At 35.5% G+C, this 24,251-nt stretch overlaps 1 protein-coding gene across 5 annotated transcripts in view; it reads left to right on the top strand.

The window, feature by feature from the left end:
* The window catches only part of FAM184A (family with sequence similarity 184 member A), an 89,319-nt gene extending 77,205 nt beyond the window's left edge, over nt 1-12,114 (top strand). For 3 of the 5 annotated variants that reach the window (XM_072965800.1, XM_072965802.1, XM_072965801.1), the window contains 4 exons: nt 5,110-5,227; nt 7,222-7,326; nt 9,991-10,193; nt 11,765-12,114. In XM_072965800.1, coding sequence (XP_072821901.1) covers nt 5,110-5,227; nt 7,222-7,326; nt 9,991-10,193; nt 11,765-11,846 — 508 coding nt within the window. In that variant the 3' untranslated portion in view covers nt 11,847-12,114. Of the gene's footprint in view, nt 1-5,109; nt 5,228-7,221; nt 7,327-9,533; nt 9,850-9,990; nt 10,194-11,043; nt 11,139-11,764 lie in introns of those variants that run through there. The other 2 variants (XR_012074963.1, XR_012074964.1) reach the window with 2 other exon arrangements.
* Nucleotides 12,115-24,251: the final 12,137 nt, after the last annotated feature.

Below are 24,251 nucleotides of genomic sequence, written 5' to 3'. Positions count from 1 at the left end.
CCCAGTCTGCTGCCTTTGTGTCAGCCACACTGACCTTCTCAGTTTCCTTCCAAGATTCTTCTGCATTGTCCTCTATAATCAAGAATAACTTCCTACATGATTCTCACCTATTACCTTCCTCCAGTCTAAAAGTCACATTTCATCCATTTAACCTAGTAAGCTTCATAGTAAATGCTGTTACATGTGTAACACATATGCCCACAATAACTTAAGGTGAAACAGAAAATAGACCCCCACTCACTGGCATTTACTTCAGTAGCCTCTGAGGTGAGGTGCTCTTCCTAATGGATATGTAAAGAATTTTCACATCAATAGGCACTCAGTGAACGTTTCACAAATAAATATTTTATTAAATAAATATTATAGGGAACCCTATAATATTTACCACTTTATTAAGTTACTCTTGAAATGGTGAGGAGACTCATGAGATCATTTCCCCAGTCACAGTGATTTTTGGTGTTTACGCTTGTTGGAAGTAATTTTTAAATCCTTTTGAGCCACAGTAAGAGCTCAGATACCTGCCATGTAGAAAAGGTCATAACCTTAGGCATTACGTAGAAACCAGTTATGATAAAACCTAGCGCCTGGGCCTTCCCTGTGGCCTCAGTGTTACTTATCAGGTAGAGGCTGAAGTCCTGGCATTCCTCGCTTCATACTCTGAGTGAACATGCTCACAGAGAGAATAGCCTATGTCTGTCCGTGTGTCCTGTCCCCTTGGGAATGGTGATTTACAGAGAGTAAAGGTTATAGCTTTGTTTTTACTTTATTCTGTTTTTTTGGTGATTTTTCACATTATGAATTTTCAATAGATGATAAATAATAAGTTTTTTGTATTCATTTTTAATCATTACAGAATTAATATTAGTCCCAAGTCAGATATTTTACCTGCTTTTCTAGATCTATCATTTGTTTTCTGCTTCAACGAGGTCTATGCTAACCCATCCATGTATTTTTTTTTCACCTGCTGTCCTCATGTAATTAGCTTCTAGTTTTAGGTGTCTACTCTTTTAGTTAAAAACACATATACAGGTGCATTTAGACCAGCACTGTGTAGTCTATTTTTCTGTAATAACAAAAATGTCCTATATCTGCTCTGTCTAGTACAGTTGCTACTATCCCCATAATGGCTGTTGAGCACTTGAACTTGTGCTAGTGCAACCAAGGAACGGAGTTTTTAATTTCATTTAATGTTAATTAGCTTAAAATTAAATAGCCATATATGGGCTAGCAGCTTCCATGTTGGAAAGCACAGTTTTAGGTGATTGGATTTTCTGGTCCATGTCCTCAAATGCAGCCTACTTGGATCTGCTGAATGGTTTTGATTTAGACAGAGGCGGAGATCAGGGAGGGTCTGTTCCAGTTTAAGGAGCTGGGGAGAACAACTTTTGAACTATTCTCAGCCTGTTTCAAAGGACTGAGGGTACCCTGCTGAAGTTCTTAATCAACCACATACTGACTTTCAAGCTTCAAGATCAGAAAAAACTTGTGGATTCTTGGAAGTGGGTGGTAGTGGAGGGACTAGAGGAACATGGTTCAGCCTGCCAGGCTGAAGCCTGGAGCTGAGGGGCCTCTGGAGCAGCTGGAAACTTCTTGCCTCTCTTCTTGCCCCAAACCCTGTTGGGCTCCAGGGCAATGAAATGGGGACTAGAAATTTAAAGGCGGGAATGCACCCTCTGAACATTGTAGCATCGGTGATAAGAGTTGTGTGTCTCTTATGGAATGATTACTAGAAATCCTCTAGTGCTGGGTATTAATGTCTTCTTAGATTTTCAGATATTCTGTAGAAGCTTTTATTTTCTTGAGTGGTATAGTATCTTAGTGAAAACATTGTATCCAGTAAATACATCATGGTGTTTGTTTTAGAAACAAAGGAGAGAATGGACTGTTCTAAACTTCCTTTAAGCTAAATATAAATATACCCAGAACTTGGAGTCATGGCAGATCTTGGAGTCATGGTTTGGTTCAGAGGTTATTATTGATTGTTTAGATTTACTTTACCTTAACTTCACATTCTACTGAAGCCAAAAGATAATTTCTTCTCGGGGGAAGCTTGAGTTTCTGTACTTGGACTTTAAGTATGTCAGTACTCTAATTAAAAAGAAGCTGTCCACCACACCAGAATTACTTACTCTTGAAAAGTTGTTTGAGTTTTTTTATATCTATAATACCCTAATTGTTTTTTTGTTCTTTGATTTTTAAATCACCATACAGGTTATTTTCATAAGCTTTGTGAGGTAAGGACATAGTCATCCTATTGTCACAAGTCAGTCTGTGCCTGTAATTTATGGGAAAAGAAGAGTTTAACATTAAGCTGCTTGAATTCCTGTATTTCCTTAAGTCTGTAGAGAGGATGGTATAATAGAGTTCTTTCATCTTACACAATCAAAATTCTAGGATAGATGTGTGCCTAATAATACTGTCGTTTGGCTCTAAAATCTCAACTTTTTTGTCAATTATTTTATAAGCATGGAAGGTCTATCAACTTGGAGACATTTTTATATAGCTTTTTATGCATTTATATTTTTGGTTTGTGTTGTCCATGAACCACAGACATTGACCTGTATATCCTCAGAGCCAAAAAAAATCAGGGCACTCATGCCTGGGGAGAATCCAACAGTGACCATAATTAGTGATTTTGTATGTTCTACTTCTGTCTGTTCTCTTTGTGTTTCTTCTAAAGCGAATCTGTATTTGGAGTGAAAGCCTGTGTGTACCTGTGTGGTTCCCTCAAGGCAGTGTTTTCCAGGCTTTAATCCTTCCTATTCAGCCTTTGGGAATTTGGTCATTTCTAGCTACCTGTGATACTGTTTTCTTAGTATTTTTGATTGGCTCATTTTAACAATCTTTTCCTGTTAAATTTTTATCTCTGCAGTAAAACCATTATCACTACTGAAAAAATCTTATCCATTATTCTAAATAGAAACTAAGCTGTAGTTAGGTAACTGTAACTTCTGTGAAAATACAACAGTGTTATCAGGTCCCGGCTGGCACTGATGCTGAAGGCCTGCCTGAGTGTCAGCGAAACAGCATTAATAGACGTGTGTTATGAAGGCCAGTCAAGACCCACACAACCAGACTTTCTCCTTCTCATGACCAGAAAGATTAAAGGAGAACAAACTAAAAACCGTCCCCTGAATCACGTCTTCACACCTAGTCTTTGGGAAGCTGCTGGCTTAGCCACATGGGGCATCTGAAAGGGAAATGTTGACTGGTGTTGGCTTGAATGGATGTCGGAATAGTACCAAGTGTTCTTCCTATTGGGATTTCAGAAGACTAGCAATCCTGAAAACACGTTTGCAAGTTAAATCTACATCATGTTACTTGTTCTCTCCTTTAATGCTTTCCCATTTGTGTTTATATGGATTATGCTTTTTCAATTTGATCATTTTTTCCCTTTAATATCCAGGTATCTTTTTTAAAAATTATTGGCACTAAAGATTTTTTGTGGGGAGGATTAACTGATAATAATTTTGTAAGTAAAGAATGTTAAAACTAAATGAAAACATACACTCACTAAAACTTAGGCTCGTAGACCTTTATTATGCAAAAAGGTGGTTTAAGACTGTAATTGTTTTAGATTCACTTTACCTTAACTTCTCATTGTAGTAGAACAAATGAACATAATAGTTTTAAATATGGCTTTAAATTGAGTTTTTTAGTGACCATTTACTACCAAGTATTCTTGTTCAGCTCCAAGAAACAGTTTAAAAATCTTATACCTTGCTTTTAATGATGAAGAAAGTACTCCAGTGACACCTTGTGGCTACTCTGGTATTAAACCCAAATAACTTTTTCCTTGACTTTTTCCCAAGCTTTTTAAAACCATTGCCCATAAAATGTATAAACCTCTGCCCATACAGTGCCACATCATGGTAAAATGCAAGTTACTGTATGTGAGCTCAGTGAATTGTCACAGAAGAACAGAAGTGAAGATAATTGAACTAGCCTCACACTGAACTGACAAAGGCCCTGCTGATCCTGGGACAGTCACACCCTAACCCCACACTTCCTCACCTTCACACCTCCCCACTTCCCAGATCAGAACTTCAGCCGTGGGGCTGGGTATGGAGCCAAAAATGTCATCTCCAAGTCTTTGGCTTGAGCTGAGTTCGTGGGGTTTACTGAAGGTACTAAAACACTGATTCTGATATCCCCCTGGGATTGGAGGGCAGGAGTGGGGCACTGATTCCCAGAAGACAGATCTAGAAGCTACTCAGATTTGAGTGAATAAATTTTTCTGTGAATCTTAATTAACCATAATTTTACTGAGCTTAAGTTTATCCTTTACATTTTAAAGATAGTAAGTTTTTAAGTTGTTTTAATTATTTGAATTTTCTCAAATTCAGAATTCTTTTTTTCAAACTAAGCTAGTAGGTTCCATGTGCATCCTCTTCCTTCTGCCCTGCCCTATGTTCTTAGACTCTGCAGGCTCCATGGAATCTCTGCTCATTAAAACGGCCTCTTTCCTAGAGTCTTCAGTGTCATTCAGTCCTGTTACCTTCTCATTCAGGGCAGAAAAGGCCTAGAAGAAAATACAATTCTCCTGCATCTAATGAACTGTTTTTTACAGTTTATATATATTAGCTGGTAACACTGAATTTGTAAACTACGTTTTCCATAAACCAGGAAAGAATGATGTCAAGAATGATGTCATATATGTGTGTCCTTTGTTCCCCTTCCTTCTGTATCTTCTGTCCTTTTTGTGTATGTTACTAAGCCTTATGTCAGCACACACTATTGTATTTGTGGTAAGTTCTCCTAATAGCAAGCCTGCATTTTCAGCATCAAACCTGTATTTCCTAGAACAGTATTATTCAGTTTATTGTTTCTCCTACAGACCATACCTCACATTGCCATGTACACTCAAGTGACTTAAAATGAGAGAATTCTTCCAAAAGTAACCTGCAAAGCCTTTAATGAAATCATCTACTCTTGGAGAGCCTTTAATAACACTTCCCCTTGAGGCAGTTATGTCTTTATTCTTAAAAGTTTTAAGGAAAAAAGTTTAATTTTAAATTTGTGTTCAACTGAACTAATTTGAAAAATGTAGGCATTACAGAAGAATGTGTCTGAGCCATATCAATGAACTAAAAGTTTTCTTGTTTTTAGACTAGAAGAAATGGAAGAAAAATATCTAATGAGAGAATCAAAACCAGAAGATATACAGTTGATTGCGGAATTAAAGGCCATGCTTACAGAAAGAGACCAGGTCATAAAGAAACTAATTGTAAGTTGTTTAGGCTTGGGGGTGGGGAGGTGGGGGTGGTTGTGGTGTAATCATGTTGATAATCGATAAGACAACTGATTGGGGCAAAAAATTTTTAAGTAATGCTAAAGGAAAATTGAAAGTACAAAATACATGTATTGTGATTGAAAGTTTAGTAACATGTTGATGAGTAAGGATAAGAAATACAAAGTAATTTTAAAATTTATAATTTGGTATTGGGTAAGAGGATTGTGCCTGGGTTGTTTGGTTTTTTTTTTTTTTTGGTAATTTTTAAAAAGAAATAGTCTTTTGAATACATATTGAATGTTTAATGTCATTGGCAATGTACAGTTAATTTACTATTGAAGTGTATGTGTATTGACCGTATACAGTTAATATGCTGTTGAAATGTATGTGTATTTTACATGTAGAAATAGAACTGGATAGGAAAGAACAGTCTACACATGCATGCATTAGCCTGCATTGTACACTTCCAGTTAGTCATATTAATTTCCTAAAGTGTGTTCCACTGAAACCTGATTCAGAGAGGTACCACATGGAGGAAAGTTTCCATTTGCTTAGGGTTCTAACCTAAGAAAAGCAACAGGCTCTCTATTGAGGGTCTCAGTCCATGCTGAGGTGTTAGGGACTCTGAGAAGTCCAGCAGGGAAGAAAATACAGATTTAACAATATATACTCTGCCTTCATTAAACTCATTATTCCTCAAGAATAAAAAATATACAAATGTTTTAAAATTCATGAAACATTTCAGTCTTCTAAAATTATATGACCTGATTAATAATTGAAGTATTTCTTTTTACTAGCACTAACAAATAAAACTTTTTCAGAGTAAAACTAGAAATAGACTGTTGATCATTCTGTGTGCTCGTTGAGACCTTCATAAAAACTTTGAGCATTAGCATGCAAAGACAGCCTAAGAGCTTATTTCTGAAGTCCTTTTTCCTTAATGTATTTCTTTTAGCATTTAGGAAGGCCATCTTATTATCTGGGACTAGAAATTCCTGCCAAAATCAACAGGTAGTCGACTGGGGTTCATAGAAGGAACCCAGGAGTGGGCATTGGAAAGACAGAGTATGTGCTACTTCATCCCACTAACCACCCAGTTTCCCAAGCTTTGTGAACAGAGCACAAGCCTCCTGGCCTGCTCTATCTGACAGCAGAACATTCATGGAAAATTACCTTATATTCCACACGTGAAATTAGCAAAAGTACTAAGTATGCTTCATCTATAGTAAAAGTAGCTATTGATTTTCCAGTTTTAGCCAGAGGGTTGTTCTGCACTCTTTTACTATACCCTGATTCTGTGAACTGTGAGGCTGAGATTAATGATGCAAATGATAGTGATAACTAAGAGGGGGTTGAAGAATCCAGTTCTGCTAGAGTTATTACCCTGCATTTCACACACACACAGATCCATTTACTTATATGTTTACTTCCTACTGCCTGATTGTTCATTTAGCACATGTTGGTGGAGCCAAAGGCAAAGGGTTTATCTTATCTCTATATTGGCCGTTCACTTTTTCTCTGTTTTTTGGTTACCATTGCTGTAATACATCAATATCTCAAGAGAGGAGATTAGGCAAGATCAAATACATTTCCAGTACTAAAGAATAATGTATACTATAGTATCATCATCTTATATGGAAACAACTCAACCATGCATGCAGCTCCATGAATGCAAGTTAAGCCTGCTCAATCTGCAGTCAGCCCTCTGGAAAGGAGGTGGACAAAATAAAACATTTAGATCCAGCCTTGGAGGGAAAAGGTATGAAAGGGTAGAGAAGAGTCTCGGAGCACAGGGTTTGAAAGGTATTGAAAACTTACCCACCAGCAGACTTTAAGACCCTGGCAATCAGGTCTAGAAATCTTTGAATAAGGTATAAATTTTCATTCAAGTTTTATATTAAGTTTTGAATAAAATGGCATTTATACAATTAAGTTTTCAAATATTCAATAGAAACTGTTTAAGAGATGTTTGTAATTCTTTTGCATAGGAGGATAATAAATTTTATCAGCTGGAATTAGTCAATCGAGAAACTAACTTCAACAAAGTGTTTAACTCAAGTCCTACTGTTGGTGTTATTAATCCACTGAGTAAGGTATGTGCTGTAAATATTGTAAAATAGAAATGTGGTTTAAAACTTGATTAAAATTTTTATAAAATATTTAGAGCAGCATAGGATGAAGCTTCCAAAAAATGTTTCCTTAAATTTAATAATCTACGACTAAAATCTCTGAATTCTTTATGTACTCATTTTCAGAATGAGATGCTAATAATATTCATTTATTTGTTGAGAATTCATACTCCTTAAAACAATATTTTATTATTATAAAACCTTGGTTCTATGATTTTATTTTTCAGACCTATTAAAAAAAACAAACAAAAAAACTAACTTCTGAGTCTCCTCAAGATAATTTCTTGTCATTTCCTTAGTGTTCATGATCCTCTATGGGGTCCTAAACGGTACTCCAGCTCTGTATACCGAACAGCTTTTCCTGATTTAGGGCCTGCCATTTTCTTTAATTATTCTTTTTTAAAATTTTGTTGCTTTTTTAGTTTGTTTGTGTTTTAATGGCAGTACTGAGGACTGAACCTAGAAGCTCGTGCATGCTGAGCACATACTCTACTGCTGAGTCACACCCACGCCTCAAGGCCTGTCATCTTCATGGGCCTTGGATGGGATATGTGCTCATCTTCAGAGAAGGGCCTCACTTCTCTCAGTCTTACTGCCTTGCTTGACAATTAAAATGGAACATGACCTGTTCTTACATTTTGTTTTAGGATAGAAGAGCCTTATAGACAAACGAAATGGACATGGCTAAGTCTTACACACCTTTCTACCCCAGCAGTTCCTGTGGCTTCTGTCATAGCGCTGTGGGTACAGTGGGTAGTCAGGGTGTCTGTTCAGTTGCAAAATTTTGTCATGTTTTCTATAAACTACTACAAATTATTGTAGTCAATAAAGCAAATAATAAAGAAGGAATAAACATGTATGCTGGCTTCATAGAAATTACATATCTTTTACCAAAAATCAGTAGTAGAAATAAAAGCTATTTTATTTGATTTGGATTTAATTTTCACATCATACCTAATTTCTCTTAGGCCCTTAGCCAGAGATATCTACTTTCAGAGCTCATAAACCTTCTCTATTAAGAAGATGGAATCTATCCTTTACAAGTTAAAGTGCTTCAAACTTTAAACTTAAAAGTTTAAAAGTAGAATGACTTAAATAATTTATAAAATAGAATGCCTGAAGTAGGCATTCCAGAGTATCTCCGGAGCCTAAAATAGTGCCTGCCAATGGAAGCCTCTCAATAAATAATTGGTGAGTGAATGAATATAGTTAGTTTCAGTTTTTAAATTCATTATTTAGAGCCAAAATAAGCTTTTAATTAAAAAGCTAGGTTATGAGACTTGTTGAAACAAGATTAGAAATATTTTCTTTCTTATTATTTGGTTTGAAGTTACATTTTTAGGCACAAAACCATTACTGTAGAACTTTACCAATGATACTTTTGATCTCTTAAAATAGAAACCTTAAGTGGGTTTAATTATGCCCTCTCATGACTAGAACAAGAAAATGCAAAAGGTACATCTTTGTAAATTTTGACTCCTAAAAGTGACTCAGTTTTCACAAATAGTTCTGAAGAAGATACTATTCTTCCTTTCTTTTTGCAGTTATGCTAAAATAAGCTTTTTTTTCAGAGACTTTTGTGATTCACAGAAAATGACATAGAGGACAATGTCTAGATAGTGAGATTATTATAAATAAAAAGGCCATCTTGTCTATTAATTGTATTTTTTTCAAACTCTGGAATTAATTTGCAAAATTATTTTATAAATTTAATTAGCATACATTTAATTAGTAAAAGATTGTACTGTTCAAAATATCATACATGTTAATTTTCATTCCACATAGCAAGATGATGCTCATTGGTTCTACAGGTGTGAATAAAATACAGACTAAAGCTAATGATATGGAAGCTGATAGATTTTAGTAACCTGCAATTGTATTGCTCTTTTCATCTATTAATTTTAAAGACCAATTAAAAGATAAAAAAACATTGATCACTTTTATTATACATACTTTAAATTTTTAAAAATATTGTGAGCCAATTGTAATACTACCAATTAATTGGTAAACGAGACTTAACTATGCAGATTTAATTTTCCCTCTTCAGAGAGATGGTACAGTGAATTTAAAACCAAATTATTTCTCTGGGTCAGCTCTCAATCTTAGGTAGAAATGTGAGTTTTGTTTCAAACACCTCTGTCAAGCATTTTTTCATTCCTTTTATTTTCCAGGCAAGAACTGCGTCCCTTTGACAGATGGCTAAAGTTCACGGACCTCTCTTTTAAAATTATGTTAACTTTTCACCTTCTCCTAATTTTAGCCTAAACCCATTTAACCTCATGGTATCTGCAAGATCTACTCTTTCCCCTACTTTCCCTTCTCGGCCCAGTATTCTTTACCCCTTGGCCTTCTTCCCACCCCTCCCCTCGCCCCATGAGCCATTCCTAAACGTTTCTTCCTCATTCTTTCTGTCCTAGCAGCATGTCTGTCTGTGAGGATTCCATGTAGATAAAGAGCACCTCCAAGGATCCCCAGACCACACTTTGGGTAACACTGGTTCATTTTAACATCCCAGTTTAACATAAAGCTTCCAAAATTTTCCCATGCCAAATTTATATCTTCTACTGTTCCTACTTTCTCATTCGTCCTTATGCAGGACTGTCCTCACATGTATTATTTTTAATGCAGCAAAAGAAGAAGAATGATAAATCACCAACAAACAGGTTTGTGAGTGTTCCCAATCTAAGTGCTCTGGAATCTGGTGGAGTGGGCAATGGACATCCTAACCGCCTGGATCCCATTCCTAATTCTCCAGTCCACGATATTGAGTTCAACAGCAGCAAACCACTTCCACAGCCAGTGCCACTCAAAGAGCCCAAGACATTTTTGAGGTGAGCCCCGTCTCACCAGTGATTTCTTTTCTTTTTTAACTTGAGAAATTTACTTTCTTACATTGCAGAAATCTACTACTTTAAGAACAGCCTAGGAAGATAAATTTTACTGTGAAATATTTTCAAAATATATCACCTCTCTAAAGAACTTTTTGACTGTTAAAAAGATTCTTTTCTATTTTCTTGTCAGTCAGTTTTCTGAATGCTGAAAGAGGTGCTAATGTAATTCATATGCTTAGGATTTTAATATTTATGGACTATGTCTTCATTTTTAGAATTATCACCAATTTTTCATTAATAATCCATCCTTGATACAGAATGAACGTGAAAATATTTTTTTATTAAGTAGCTTTTGTCTCTTATATGTTTATTTTTCCCTTGCTTATTTATAAATATATGTGCTTATTGCCAAAATAAAAAATAAGCTCTGGGAACTTAATGACAAAAGTAAGTAGGAAATTTAAAAAAATATATTTTTTTAATTCTAATTTTAAGTTATCTCACGAGAGTTCTTGATTAAATGTATTAACAAGTAAAGTTTGACTGAAATGCAATTGTTTATCCATTAAATAAAGTTAGAAAGTACTGTCATTTTATGCTTACCTTACTATTACTGAATTTGTGCTGTTTTAAAATTTATTTTTTGACTTATTCTTACTAAATCTGTGTTACTAGTAATAATCTTAGAGGAAGATTACATTTTTCTAGGCTAAGTGATTAATGACTAATTAATGACATTTTCAATAGAAAAAAATAGCAAGAATGAAAAAATAGTCAAGTACACCTTTGAACGTGTCTTGTGCTAAATACTTTGTGTTGCTTATTTTCCCTTGTGCATGGGTATGTTCAGGTATCAGTAAGATGCATGTGCATGGGCTCAAGGAACATGACTACTGGAGTTTCCATTACACATTGTTGCGTGCCTTGTAATTTCCCCCAAAGACGGTAGGGATTTTTTTTATTTTCTTAACTAGCCCAAAGAATCTTTAGTTAGAATTAAGATAAGTATAAATTATATAACTTTGAAGATGGAAGGGAAATTGGCTTTTTAATGCACTCCTTTCCCGTAGAGTATTTGCTTGTAGAACTTGAAAATTTAATTTAAATATACATATAGAAAAAATACTGTACCATAGTTTAGTTACTTACTTTAGTTATATTTAAGGACACATCTGTAAGAAGTGCTTGTGTCAGATTTAAAAATTTTAATTAATGAAAAGGGAAAAGGTGCTGAATGCGAAGAATGTTCTCTTGTTCTCTTATTTCCCACAGTTCCTCCTGAATTTTTTAATTCAAATCAAGTCACATTATTTTTCTCAACTGTTTGATTTTTTGTTTTTTTGCAATTGTTGCAATGTGGCTCTTCCTTAATGGACTTCATCTGAGCTGCTGATGCACTCTCATGGAGTGGAGAACCCGTCTAGTGTAGAGGAAGTAGCAAATCTTTAAAACCCATCTTCTAACGTAGGGAACCAGTTGTGGTCATCTGCACTGATGTTTTATGTGCTTTTCCCTTCATTTTGCAAAACAGCTTAATGCTGGGTTACATGTCTCTCTTTTTATGAATTCAGTCCTCCTCAGAGTGAAGCGTCCCCGGTGGCTTCTCCAGATCCCCAGCGCCAGGAGTGGTTTGCCCGGTACTTCACATTCTGAAAGAATTGTTTTGGCACAGCTCTGTGTGGACTGTTGCTGAGAGCATGACCTTATACAGAACATTATGTGAACAGGCTTTCCTATGTCAAACACTGTGAATGAGAAAAGTATTTGTCTTTTCAATTGAAAGTGCACTGTATTTCCTGTGATATTTATTGGAATCGTTCTATAAGGTACTATATTATGTGTGTAATTATAACAGTTATTTTTATTTGAGATGGAAGAGTCTTTAACCTTTGTAATTACTGCATAATAAATTTTGTTAGAACAAACAATGTTTTTCTTTTTTTTCTAGTAAGTTTTAATTTTTAAATACTTTTTAATTCCAGGTAGGACTTGCCAGAAAATTTTACTGCATAAAAATCATAAAATATTAAATTATTTTACTTCATTAATAACAAAATTAGAATAGGGAAATGTTAAAACTTATTAATTTGTTTCATTACCATGTATAGCTATAACTAAACCATGTTCTCTAAATTTACAAGGCTAAGATGAAAACACTTGTGGAAATTACGGACTTTCAAGTATATAAAATACTGCCAAGTTATTTAAAAATACTGCCAACTTATTTATAGTGTTTTTTAAAATTATTCTGCTAGAATTTATTGTGCAGCATCTATGATCAGTATTATGAAGTCAGCTTGTTAGCTTCCTAAATAGGTAATTTAGTATTGACACATGAACACTGACTCAACTAACCACTATCACATATTAATGAGACTTTTTATTCTTTTAATTTTTCAGTCAACCTTGGCAGGCTGCCATATTGTATCCTGTGGCCTGAAAGAGTGCATCCATTTCTAAGTGCCAAATTTAGCTGATTCAGTAATGTAGATTTTAGAAGAACCTAGGCAAAGAAAAATGCAAATATATGATCTATTAATGATTATAATAATGTTAAAGACCAACTTTTAAAATGATTTCCATGTGTTAGGCATCACGCTAAGGAGCCAGTAGAAAGATAATCTCATTTAATCCTTACAGAATCTTCAAGGAATAAACCATTGCATATGGGTATGCATAGCTGGTAGTGTGTTCTTTAAATTACCCTGAGAAATAGGTTTTACAAAATGCTTGCTTTGAATTTTTTTTTCCAACAAAGAGGCTGAATTTTCCAACAAAAAATGGTTAAGGTGTATTTTAGAAAATATAGTTATAAGCTCATTTTCTTGCCTCTTATAATTTGGACATTTATTTATCAAGGATTTGATGATTAGAACTCCTACAGGTGACTGTGCTAGATATGGCCATACAAAGATGATGAATACCTGTTCTCAAAGAGCTAATCATATACTTGCTGAATTAGTCTGGGACCAAACTTTTTCCGCCCCCAGCAGTATCAGAAGGGCCACAAATTAGATTTATGGAGTGTACAATGGGAGCAGAGAGGAGGAAGTGATGTCTAAGTGGTGGCTACCTGCCTAAGGGGTCAGGCTACCTAAGCTGGACATGAAAGTGATACCCAAGTATGATATTATTGAATGATGAGTAGGAATTAACCAGATAAAACCGAAGGTGGGGCTGTTTAAGGCACAAGCTGAAACAAGAGTCAGGAAAGAGCAGACCACTGCATCCAGAGAACTCAGTGCAAGCCTGTAGGACCATGGAGCATAAGAGAGCAGCCGTTTCTTGAGCACCTACCTTGTATTAGTATAATTTTAATATTTTTAACCCTTCAACAACAACTAAGATGAAGTGCCTGAACACTCCCTCTTTGTCATCCCCTCACCACACACAAACAACTGGTAAGGGCTGAAACCTATACTCTTTATGCTACAAACAGCCTGGAGTGCTTAGTAAGGAATTCAGTTTGATTCTCTAGAATGTGGAGCAGGCAATAAATAGCAGGATTAGGTTTTAAAATTGTAAAAGTCAGCATATTGGCTGCAATTTGTTCAGAAGAGATGACCTAACTAACAGCAAGGCCAATTCAAGACTTACTGAATTGGCTCAGATGAGGAATGAAAGGAAGAATGGTGAATGGGAGTGGAAATGAGGGGATAAAGAGTGAAAATGTCGACTTGGTAGGAGTTAGTGACAAATACAGGTGGAATATGAAAGAGAATGAAGTGTGGGCAAAAGATGCAGCATGATTTCAGGTGTGCTGAAATTAAAGTTTCTCTGGAATAATTAAAGGCAATTAAACACAAGTGTCTGGAGTGCCCCATATGTGAGATCAGTAAAGCCAAGGATGAAAACAGCAAGGAATGGGGTTGTGCATAGAGCTCTGGGGGATACCAGCATTTAAGAAGGCAGGCAGGGCTAGAATGAAAAATAGAGTTATAGAGCCCCAAAAGCATCATGTTATGGAAGAATGTTGCAAAGAGAGAGCAGCCAACCACCAATGTCAAGTGCTGTAGAGATCAGGAAAGGGGAATATTGAAATGTCCACTGGCTTTGACAACTAGAAAATGGTCTTAGCAAAAGCAGAGTCAGGGTAAATGGTGGTAGCAAAAGTGAGATGAAAGGAAGCTGAGAGAGTGAGTGAAAACCCTTCTTCAAAGAAACTTGGCTATTTAGGTAAAGGGAAAGAGAAGGTGATGGTGAGACTGGGATGCAGGGTCAAGATGGGGTTGGTTTGTGTTTTATCCTATTTTGGGACTAGGGAGGGAGAGAAGGAGAAAGAAGAGACAAGCAACAACCTTCACCTGTGTCACTGGGTAACATGGTAACATTAAAGAGATGGTCCAAGAAATCCTGTAACATTGTTAACGTGATTGAAGAAAAAGTTTAAGCAAGACATTCATTTTGATAGAATGTAAAAAACTGTAGAATCTTGGAATCTTGGAGTCAGAATTCTGAGGCCTTAAAGGCCTTCTCTTCCAATCTTCTACAGAATGCTCAACTCCTGTGTAACATCCCTGAGTGAACTTTAATACTTCAGTGGTAGGAAGCTCACCTCCTCTGAGGCTCCCTCGTACTGGCTCTGCCACCAACCAGTATCTTAACCTCTGTGACTCCGTCTCCTGGGCTTCTTCCTACAAAGAATAAGAGAGTTTGAGAAAGGTATAAATTACTACCGTTGTCTTGGAAAGTAGAGAAAATATACTGGGGGAGTGTAAAAGGATTGTCAGGCAGTGCTTGAACTCAGACTGTATATTATATATGTTACATATTGTTTATAAGTTACATATATTTTTTGAAAATACAACTAAAGAACCTTTATTTGTTTTTCACTAAGACTTTATCTTGATATAACTAAACTGTGTCACCACCCCCATCCCAATTTGAAAGGGTTAGTACAGTGAATGTTATAAAGCAGGTAAGAACAGTTTGAGGATTGAAACCAACATTAACTGACAAAAATCAACTTCCATATAAATCATCATAAAAATATTTTAAGTAAAAAAAAAAAAGGTGGGGGAGGGCAATGGGGTTTCTGATTGAACAAGATCCTCAGATTTCATCTAATACATTCTATCCTAGCTAGAGTGTACCAAAATGGAAACAGGATTCCACTTCCAAAGAGCATGATTATTCTTTGGATACAGGTTTATAGGAATGGATAGTTACACTCAACCAGGATTAGGATTTTGTTAGGTAAGTACAACAGAAGGGAGGAGGAGGTCAGAATAGCAAGAGTATTTGCAGAGACGAGATTATTATTTTTATGCTAGAATTTTAGAAGTAAAAGCACAATGGACAAATACTATCAATTGCCTTACCAAAGGGTCTGGCCACCAACTTCCAGTGGTGTCAGGGGCATTCCCCCACACATCCAAGCAAGTCTTGGACACCAGCTGGGTGTCCCAAGCTACAGTTCCTCTCAGTTCTGACACTACCTACCCAGATAGGACATCAGATCCCACAGTTAAGGGCCTAGTCCTGAAAGACTACCTTCCCCTTCAGATGCCAATCATAAGCCTGGGTTATTACTGGCTATAAATCAGAGGTTCCCATGACCCTCTCCTTGGGTTTGATTAATTTGCTAGAGTGGCTCACAGAACTGAAGAAACCCATTTACTCACCAGGTTACTGGCTTATTACAAAGGATGTTAAAGGACACAAATCAACAGCCAAATGAAAATATACCTAGGGTAAGGTCCCAAACAAAGGATCTTCTGTCATAGGGAAGTTTGGGGCCCAGCATGGTGGCACATGAAACTGTTCCAGCTCTCCAACCTGGAAGCTCTCCAAACACAAGTCCTTTGGGGTTTTTATGGAGGCTTCATTATATAGGCATGACTGATTAAATTCACTGGCCATTCGTGACTGAATCAGTCTCCAGCTGCTCTCTTCTCCCTTCCCCTGAGAACCAAGGGGCTCTAACCCTTTAATCACATGGTGGGTTTCCCTGGCAACCATCCTTAGGTGGAGGTGGGGGGTCCAAAAATCACCTCATTAACATAAAGACTACTTTTGCACTCGTCACTTAGGAAATGCCAATGGTTTTAGGACCTCTGTGCCAGAAACAGACTAAGAACAAATACATATCTCTTACTATAAATTACAGTATCACTCTTACCTTGGGAGTTCTCAAATTGATTTTTACACTTAGGTCAAGATGTTTAGTTCTTAGTTCTACTCATTCTGTTACCTCTTTCATAACCAATCATATGTAGGTATGATTAAAACTCTTGTTTTTTATCTTAACACTGTATCTTAAAATATTTACCTAAGGCTTTTCATCATCAAACAGTAAGTCTAGCTCAGAGCTTTTCCCCAAACACTCTGATTTTGAATCTGGAGTGAAGAGATAGGTCCTCATGGGACAATCATAAAGAATATTTTCTTTGTATATATGGTGCCCTGCATTAGAGCCGGAGCAGAGAAAGTGCTTCTTGAAGAGATGAACCATGACTGGTTTGTTTTGCTGTATTTCTCATCATGTTGTAGAGAATGTTAATATGAATTAGGGAATGGAAAAGGAAAATTGTATAACATATGCTTCATTCATGTCCACAGGAGCCATATGCAAAAGTTGATTAAAAAAATACATATTAGATGTATGGAAATATGTCCAGAACAAGTTTCTTAGTTAAGTATTTGGATTCGAAAAATGTATTAATGATAAAAGCATATGAAAATATTTTGAGAGCAGTATCTTGGTTTGGACCCATCTGGAAATTCTCTATACAAAGTCTCTTAAATACTAATTTTATATATGAAATGGAGAACACATTTTATCTTTCCAGCAAAACAATATAATTTGGAATAGACATTCTTTGACAGTAATGACATGCATAATTTTTCTTTTCATGTTATCACAAATACTCTGTCATATGATACCACTGTGATAATGGATTATATCAGATTAATTTCGGTTTGGAAGACTACTATGTATTAACCACCTCTAGTAATATTAGGAATATAATATCTAATTTTGTGAATGTAACTGTACTTAATGTTAACAATATAACTATTTTTTATTGTAGTATAGTCAGTTTACAGTGTCTCAATTTCTGGTGTACAGCATAATGTTTGAGTCATATATATTCATTTTCATATTCTTTTTCATTATAGGTTACTACAAGATATTGAATATAGTTCTCTGTGCTATACAAAAGAAACATGTTGTTTATTTATTTTATGTATAGTAGTTAGTATCCACAAACCTCAAACTCCCAATTTATCAATTTCCATCCCTTTCTCCCCCAGTAACCATAAGTTTGTTTTCTATGTCTGTGAGTCTGTTTCTGTTTTGTAAATAAGTTCATTTGTGTCTTTTTTTTTTTTTTTAGATTCCACATGAGTGATGTCATATGGTATTTTTCTTTCTCATTCTGGCTTCACTTAGAATGACAATCTCCAGGTCCATCCATGTTGCTGCAGATGGCATTATTTTACTCTTTTTATGGCTGAGTAGTATTCCAGTGTATAAATATACCAAAACTTCCTTATGCAGTCATCTGTCAATGAACATTTAGGTTGTTTCTCTGTCTTGGCTATAGTAAATAGTGCTGCTATGAACACTGGGGTGCATGTATCTTTTCAAATTAGAGTTCCCTCTGGATATATGCCCAGGAGTGGGATTGCTGGATCATATGGTAAGTCTATTTTTAGTCTTCTGAGGACTCTCCATACTGTTTTCCATAATGGCTGCACCAAACTACATTCCCACCAGCAGTGTAGAAGGGTTCCCTTTTCTCCATACTGTTTCCAGCACTTGTCATTTGTTGACTTTTTAATGATGGCCATTCTGACTGATGTGAGATGATACCTCATGGTAGAATTGATTTGCATTTCTCTAATAATTAGTGATACTAAGCATTTTTTCATGTGCCTATTGGTCATTTGTGTGTTTTCATTGGAGAATTGCTTGTTTAGGTCTTTTGCCCATTTTCTGGTTGGGTTTTTGTTGTTGTTGTTGTTGTTGTTGTTATTAAGTTGTATGAGCTGTTTATATATTCTGGAAATTAAGTCCTTGTTAGTCTTATCTTTTGCAAATATTTTCTCTCATTCTGTAGGTTGTCATTTTGTTTTGCTTATGGTTTCCTTTGCTGTGCAAAGTTTAATTAGGTCCCATTTGTTTATTTTTGCTTTTATTTCTATTGCCTGTATAGACTGCCCTAGGAAAACATTGCTAAGATTCATGTCAAAATGTTTTGCCTATGTTTTCTTCCAGGATATTTATAGTGTTGTATCTTATATTTAAGTCTTTAAGCCATTTTGAGTTTATTTTTGTGTATGGTGTGAGGGAGTGTTCTTACTTCACTGATTTACATGCTGCTGTCCAGTTTTCCCAACACCACCTGCTGAAGAGACTGTCTTTACTCCATTGTATATTCTTGCTTCTTTTGTTGAAGATTAATTGGCCAAAAATCTGTGGGTTTATTTCTGGGCTCTCTATTCTCTTCCATTGATTCATGTGTCTTTTTTTTTTTTTGGTGCTGATACCACACTGTTTTGATTACTGTAGCTCTGGAGTATTGTCTGAAATCTGGGAGAGTTATTCCTCCAACCTTGTTCTTTTTCTTCAGTATTGCTTTGGCAATTCTGGGTATTTGTGATTCCATATAAATTTTAGGATTATTTGTTCTAGTTCTGTGAAAAGTGTCCTGGGTAATTTGATAGGAATCACATTAAATCTGTAGATTGCTTTGGGTAGTATGGCCATGTTAACAATATTAATTCTTCCATTCCAAGAGCATGGGATAGCTTTCCATTTCTTTAAGTCATCTTTAGTTTCCTTAATCAATGTTTTGTAGTTCTTTGCATATAAGTCTTTCACCATCTTGGTCAGATTTATTCCTAAGTATTTTATTTTTTTGGATGCAATTCTAAAAGTATTGTTTTTTTACTTTCCTTTTCTGATATTTCATTGTTAGCGTAAAGAAATACAACTGATTTCTGTATGCTAATCTTGTATCCTGCTATCTTGCTGAATTCTTTTATCTGCTCTATTAGCTTTTGAGCCTTTAGGGTTTTCTGTCAATAGTATCATGTCATCTGCATATAGTGACAATTTTACCACTTCTCTTCCAATTTGGATCCCTTTTACTTCTTTTTCTGTCTGATTGCTATGGCTAGTACTTCCAATACTATATTAAATAAAAGTGGTGAGAGTGGGCATCCTTGTTCCAGGTTTTAGTGGGATTAATTTACATTTATTAGTAGCAAAATGCCTTTTAAATAGAATAGATAACCCAGAAATAAACTCTCACATATGTGGTCAAATGATTTTTGATAAGGATGCCAAGGTCATTCAGTTGGGAAAGGACAGTCTTTTCAACAAATGGTGCTGAGAAAACTGAGTATCTACATAGAGAAGAGTGAACATGGGCCCTTACCATCGTATACTGTATACAAAAACTAACTCAAAATGGATCAAAGACCCAAACATAAGAACTAAAACTATAAAACTCTTAGACAAAAGCCCTCGGGTAAACCTCTATGACATCTGATTGGGCAATGATTTCTTTGATATGACACCAAAAGCACAAAGATAAATTGGACTTCATCAAAATTAAAAACTTTTGTGCACCAAAGGACACTACCAACAGAGTGAAAAGGCAGCCCTCCAAAATGAGTTGCTAAAAAATTTACAAAGCATATACCTGATAAAGGATTAATATCCAGACTATATAAAGAACTGCTAAAACTCAGTCAACAAACATAGTTTGAAAATGGGCAAAGGACATAGCCATTTCTCCAAAGAAGATACACAAATGGTCAATAAGCCCTTGAAAAGATGCTCAAAATCACTAGTCAACAGAAAATTTAAGTTGAAGCCACAATGAGATATCATAGAACAGCTTTTTGTTTTTTAAAGAAAAATAACAAGTGTTGGCAAAGATGTGGAAAAATTGGAGCCCTTTTGCACTGCTAATGAGAATGTAAAATGGTACAATCACTGTGGGAAACAGTCTAGCAGTTCCTCAGTTAAACATAGAATTACCATATGATCCAGCAGTTCACCTCTAGGTATCTATCCAAAAGCAGAATTGAAAGCAGGAATTCAAACAGATACTTGTACACCAATGGCCATAGCAGCATTATTCACAATAGCCAAAAGGCAGAAACGATACAGATGTCCATCAACAGAAGAATGGATAACTAAAATAAAAACCACAGTCTTTCCCTCTTGTTGTAGGGAAGATCTTCAGTTTAGTCTATCTCCTGTGGGTTTCCTTTACTCCTGATACAAAACACTATTTCTGATTATCTAGTGCGTGGGGAGGCTTTCTCTGCAACATGCAAGTCTCCAACACCAGCTGGGTGCCCTATGATTTAACTGAATTCTGACACTACCAGGAGGTAATATCCCACAGTTTTAGGGCTCAGTCCCGTAAGACTGCAGAGACACCACACACGCACACACACACTCAATACTTCAGATGTTAGTCCCAAGCCCAGGTGATCACTTGTGCCTCTGAACAACCAGCTACAGATCAGAGGTTCTAATGGCCCCCTCCTTGAGTTTGATTAACTTGCTAGATTAATTCGACTCACTGAACTCAGGGAAACATGTTTACCAGTTGATTAAAGGTCATGAGAAAGGATACAAATGGACAACCAGATGAAGAGATACAAGGGTGAGGTCTGAGAGAGTCCTGAATGCAGTAGCTTCTGTTCCTGTAAAGTTGGGGCGTGTCACCCTCCCAGTGTAGATGTGTTTGCCAACCTGGAAACTCTCTGAACCCCATACTATTGGGATCTTATGGAGGCTTCCTCATGTAGGCATGATCAGTTATTAACTCTGTTTTCAGCCCCTCTCCCTGCTCTGGAGAAATAGGGTGGACAGGGCTGAAAACTTCCAAGCTGCTAGTTAAGGTTTAGTCCTTCCGATGACTGGCCCCATTCAGGAACCTGCTCAGAGTCACCTCAAGAGGACAAAGGATGGTCTCAGTGCTCTTTTATCATTTAAGAATTTATAAGGGTTTTCAAAGCACTGCGTCATGGACAAGGGCAAAGATAAATATTAGAACAAGATGCTATTAGTGTTTTTATCATTTAGGAAAGGATTTTAGGAGCTCTGTGCCAGGAACTAATGGCAGAGACCAGTACATATTTTCTGTTCTCTCAGACTTACTCTTCGCATTTGTTGATTCCTTGGATCTGTGGGTTTATAATTTTCATCAAATTTGGAAAATATTTTGGCTTTTATTTCTTCTGTTTTTTCTGCTTCCCTCTCTCCTGCCCTTTGAGGATTACAACTATACACATATTATGCTACTTGACATTGTCCTACAAAACTCACTGATAACCTGTTGAATTTGGGGGGCTCTTTTTTTTTTTTATTATGTTTCAGTTTGGATAGTTTCTATTGCTCTGTATACAAATTCACCAGTCTTTGCTGCTGCTATGTCTAATCTGCTGTGAGAATCCTATTCAGTTATGCTCCATCTCAGCCATTGTAGTTTTTATCTCCAGAAGTTAGAGTTGGGTTTTTTAAAAAATATTTTCTATCATGTCTCTACTTACCATGTTCCTCTACGACTAAATCTTTCATACTGTTAATTATGTAGTTTTGAAACATCTATCTTGTTCTATTTCTGTAAATTTTTAGTTATGTAGTTTGAAATTATTTTACTGTTATTACAAGAATTCTTAATTTCTACTTTTGTCCTACTATTCTGTATTCTTTTACTCTATTTTACTTCACAATTTACATTCTGCTAAAATGCGAACAGGAGTTTTTGTTGGTTTTGAAGCTCCTAATATAGTGCCTTTCACATAGGCGATACCAAATACTGTTTGTTGAATTGAATTTTTGTCATATCATTAAAATACTGGTTTTTATAACATTGTTTTAGACCAATGTATCTATTTTCTATTATCTCACTATAACAGAATGTGGTATATACTTAAAATGGAATATTAGCCTTTAAAAGGAATCAATTCTGATATATGCTAAAACATGGATGAACCCTGAAAACATGCTAAGTGAAATAAGCCAGACTAAAGAACGAATATTGTATAATATGTACAAATACTGCATATTATGTGGGATACCTAGAATAGACAAATTCATAAAAACAGAAAGAAGAATAGAGGTTGCCAGTGACTGAGGGAAGGCAGTAAAGGGGAACTACTGTTTAATGTATACAGAGTTTCTGTTTGAGCTAATGAAACATTTCTGGAAATGGCTATGGGGTGATGGTTACACAACACTGTGAATGTACATAATGCCAATGAATGTACATGTAATGTATGCTTAAAAATGGGTAAAATGATACATTTTGTGTATATATGTTTAATACCAATTTCCAAAAGCAACAAAAGCAAAAATAAACAAGTGAAACTTCATCAAGATAGAAGTTTCTACACAGCAAAGGAAATCATCAACAAAATGAAAAGGCAACCTACTGAATGGGAGAAAATATTTACAAGTCATATCTGATAAGAGGTTAATATCCAAAATATATAAAGAATTCATATAATTCAGTAGCAAAAACAAACAATACAAATTTAAAAATGGGCAGAGAATCTGAATAAGACTTCCCCAAACATACAGATAGCCAACAATTATATGAAAAGATGCTCTACATAATTAGTCATCAGGGAAATGTAAATCAAAACCTCAATGAGGTATCACCTCACATTGGTTAGAATGGCTATTATCAAAAAGACAAGAAACAACAAGTGTAGCCAAAACACTAACTCTAAAAGATGCATGCATGCCTATGTTTATTTCAGCATTATTTATAATAGCCAAGACATGGAAACAACCTAAGGGCCCACCAATGGATGAATGGATAAAGAAAACAATAATAGAAAATTGTTCAGCCATTAAAAAGAATGAAATAAGTCAGAGAAAGACAAATACCATATGATCTCATATGTGGAATATAAAAAAACAAAAACAAGCTCATTGATACACAGAACAGACTGGTGGAGGTGGAGGGTAGTTGGGGGTGGGAAAAAGTGAAGGAGGTCAAAAGGTATAAACTTTCAGTTATAAAAAAAGCCATAGGGATGCAAAGTACAGCATCATGACTAGTTAATAACACAATAGTGAATATTCATATATTTGAAAGTTGCTAAGAAAGCAGATCTTAAAAGTTCTCATCCCAAGAAAAATAAATTTTGTGTAACTATGTAGTGTGATAGATGTTAACTAGACTTATTGTGGTGATCATTTCACAATTTATACAAATATCAAATTATTCTGTTGTATATCTGAAACTAATACGTTATATGTCAATTATATGTAAATTAAAATTTAATTTTTTAAAAAGGAAGACTAAGTAGTGGAATACTGTCTCAGTGATCCTGCAAGATTTTCTGAATAAAAATAATTACAAATTGCTATATTTGCAAAGTATTCAAGGTGAAATCTCTTCTGTTTAGTAAGATCCATTCCTTTTGCTTTTTTCTACATGCCATTTTCTACATGAATGAATGATTTGCTGTTAGTACCTCAATATGTTTAAATTCCAGTATCTGAACAGAAAGTGCTTAGAAAGTACAGTCAGAGAGATAGAGAAGGATGCCTGAAGATTACCTCAGATACTGGGAGGATGTCAGGTACAGACTAACTCATGGCTTCTACCTAGAGCATTACAAAGGCATTTATCCTTCCTATTTCTGCATATTCTGTACTTGTGCCTGAAATATCTTTCTGTTGCCACTTACTGAATTCTCTTGTCACCTCCTCTCTGAAGGTTTTTTCCACACCCTCACACTGAAATAGACATTCCTTTCTAGGTGCACCTATAGCACTAAAATCACAATTATTCACAATCATTTGACAAATATTTATTAAGTGCCTACAATATGCCAGGCATTAAGGTTGTTGAGATAAATACATCATCGAAAAAAACAGATAAATATCCCTATCCTCATAGAACTTAGATTAGAAGCAGGGAATGTAGACAATAAACATCATAAATGCACTTAATGTTAGAAAGTGATAAGTGCTATAGACAAAAAGGAAAGGATGAGTAAGAATGCATGGGCGAGAGGGGATGGATATGATGCAGGATTAAACAGAATGGTCCGAGTTAGCCTTATCAAAAG

The sequence above is a fragment of the Vicugna pacos genome, chromosome 8, assembly GCF_048564905.1.
Source record: "Vicugna pacos chromosome 8, VicPac4, whole genome shotgun sequence".
NCBI lineage: Eukaryota > Metazoa > Chordata > Mammalia > Artiodactyla > Camelidae > Vicugna > Vicugna pacos.
The sequence above is the reverse complement of the archived record's forward strand: the minus strand, read 5'-3'. Positions and strand labels throughout refer to the sequence as shown.